Below are 1797 nucleotides of genomic sequence, written 5' to 3'. Positions count from 1 at the left end.
TGCTGACTGATGTAGAGATGTTGTTGTTTATCGAGAGAGGTATCCGAGGTGGTGTAGCTCAATGCTCCAACAGATACGCCAGGGCCAACAATAGGTACATGGGAGCTGATTTCGATCCAAGCAAAGAGGAATCGTATATTATGTACTATGACGTAAATAATTTATACGGTGCAGCTATGAGTCAATCTTTACCAGTAGGCTCATTCGAATGGGAAGAAAATTTTGAACAATTAGATATTTGCAATATTCCCGATGACTCTCTTACAGGTTACATATTCGAAATTGATTTGGAGTATCCTGTCGAGCTTCAAGAGCTTCATAAAGATTTGCCACTCTGTCCGCAACAATACACTCCTCCAGGCTCTAAAAATTCGAAATTGATAACTTCACTACTCCCGAAAAATAGATACGTCATTCATTATAAGAATTTGAAACAGTGTTTGAGATTAGGTCTAAAGTTAACAAAAACTCATCGTGTTCTAAAATTTAAACAGGCACCGTGGCTCAAAAAGTATATAGAATTGAACACCGAAATGAGAAAAAAATCGAATAATGATTTTGAAAAAAATTTTTATAAACTTATGAACAATTCGGTTTTCGGAAAAACAATGGAAAATGTCAGAAAACAAAAGGACGTTAGATTGGTTACTAGGTGGGACGGAGCGTATGGAACAAAGGCTCTGATTGCAAAACCAAATTTTCATAGCTGTACCGTATTTGATGAAGATATGATCATAGTAGAAATAAATCGAACCAAAATTAAATTCAATAAACCGATATACGCAGGATTTTCCATTCTAGACATTTCTAAAACGTACATATACGATTTTCACTACAACTATATAAAAAATACTTTTGGTGATAGAGCTAAATTGATGTATACCGACACCGATAGTCTAATATACTACTTTACAGTTCCGAATATATATGAGTATATTAAACGCGACTTAGATAAATTTGACACCTCAGACTACCCTCCGGACAACGTTTATGATATACCATTTGTAAATAAAAAAGTATTAGGATTAATGAAGGATGAAAATAATGGAAAAATTATGATTGAATTTGTAGGATTGCGAGCAAAATTATACTCTTTCAAAATTTTAGTAGAAAGCAAATATAAAAAACGCGCGAAAGGAGTCAAGGCTTCCACATTGAAAAGAATTACCTTTGATGATTATATTAAATGTCTTTTGCATCATCAAAATTTAATGAAATGCCAAAATTTAATTCAAAGTAAAAAACATAAAGTTCATACCGCACAACAGAGAAAAGTAGCACTGAGCTGGAATGACGACAAGACGATCATTCTTCCTGGTACGACCGACACCTTACCGTGGGGTTATACAATGTAAGATGTATATAATAAGAATGTACAAATGTAAAAATTGAAAAATAAAGACAACGTATGCTTTACGTTATTGCACATCGCTTGATCCTTCAATGCAACGCCAGCTCCTAACCATCCGGTTTGCTCTTTCCGTTTGTTATCTTAATAAATAATTCTAAGTAGTCGCTCACATAGAGAGTTTAGAGGTAGGGAGAACGCTTGCAACCGCTGCGACTCAAAACAGACGCCGTGGTTCAAAAGTATATATATTTGAACACCGAAATGAGAAAATCGAATGATGATTTTGAAAAAAACTTTTATAAACTTATGAATAATTTGGTTTTCTGTAAAACAATGGAAAATGTCAAAACACACAAAAAGACGTTAGACTCGTTACGAGGTGGGATAGAGCGTATGGAGCAAAGGCTCTGATTGCAAAACCAAATTTTCATAGCTATACCGTATTT

General features: G+C 34.3%; 1 protein-coding gene across 1 annotated transcript; it reads left to right on the top strand.

Moving 5' to 3' along the window:
• LOC112495128 lies at positions 1-1738 on the top strand (the record flags this gene model as incomplete). The annotated part of the gene is given in 1 exon segment (XM_025090274.1): positions 1-1738. A coding segment is annotated over 1 exon segment (1338 nt). The 3' UTR covers positions 1356-1738.
• Positions 1739-1797: the final 59 nt, after the last annotated feature.

This window comes from Cephus cinctus, unplaced genomic scaffold, assembly GCF_000341935.2.
Source record: "Cephus cinctus unplaced genomic scaffold, Ccin1 Ccin1_scaffold1338, whole genome shotgun sequence".
NCBI classification, from domain to species: Eukaryota; Metazoa; Arthropoda; class Insecta; order Hymenoptera; family Cephidae; genus Cephus; species Cephus cinctus.
Note: the sequence above shows the minus strand (reverse complement) of the source record. Positions and strands in the feature narration are given on the sequence as shown.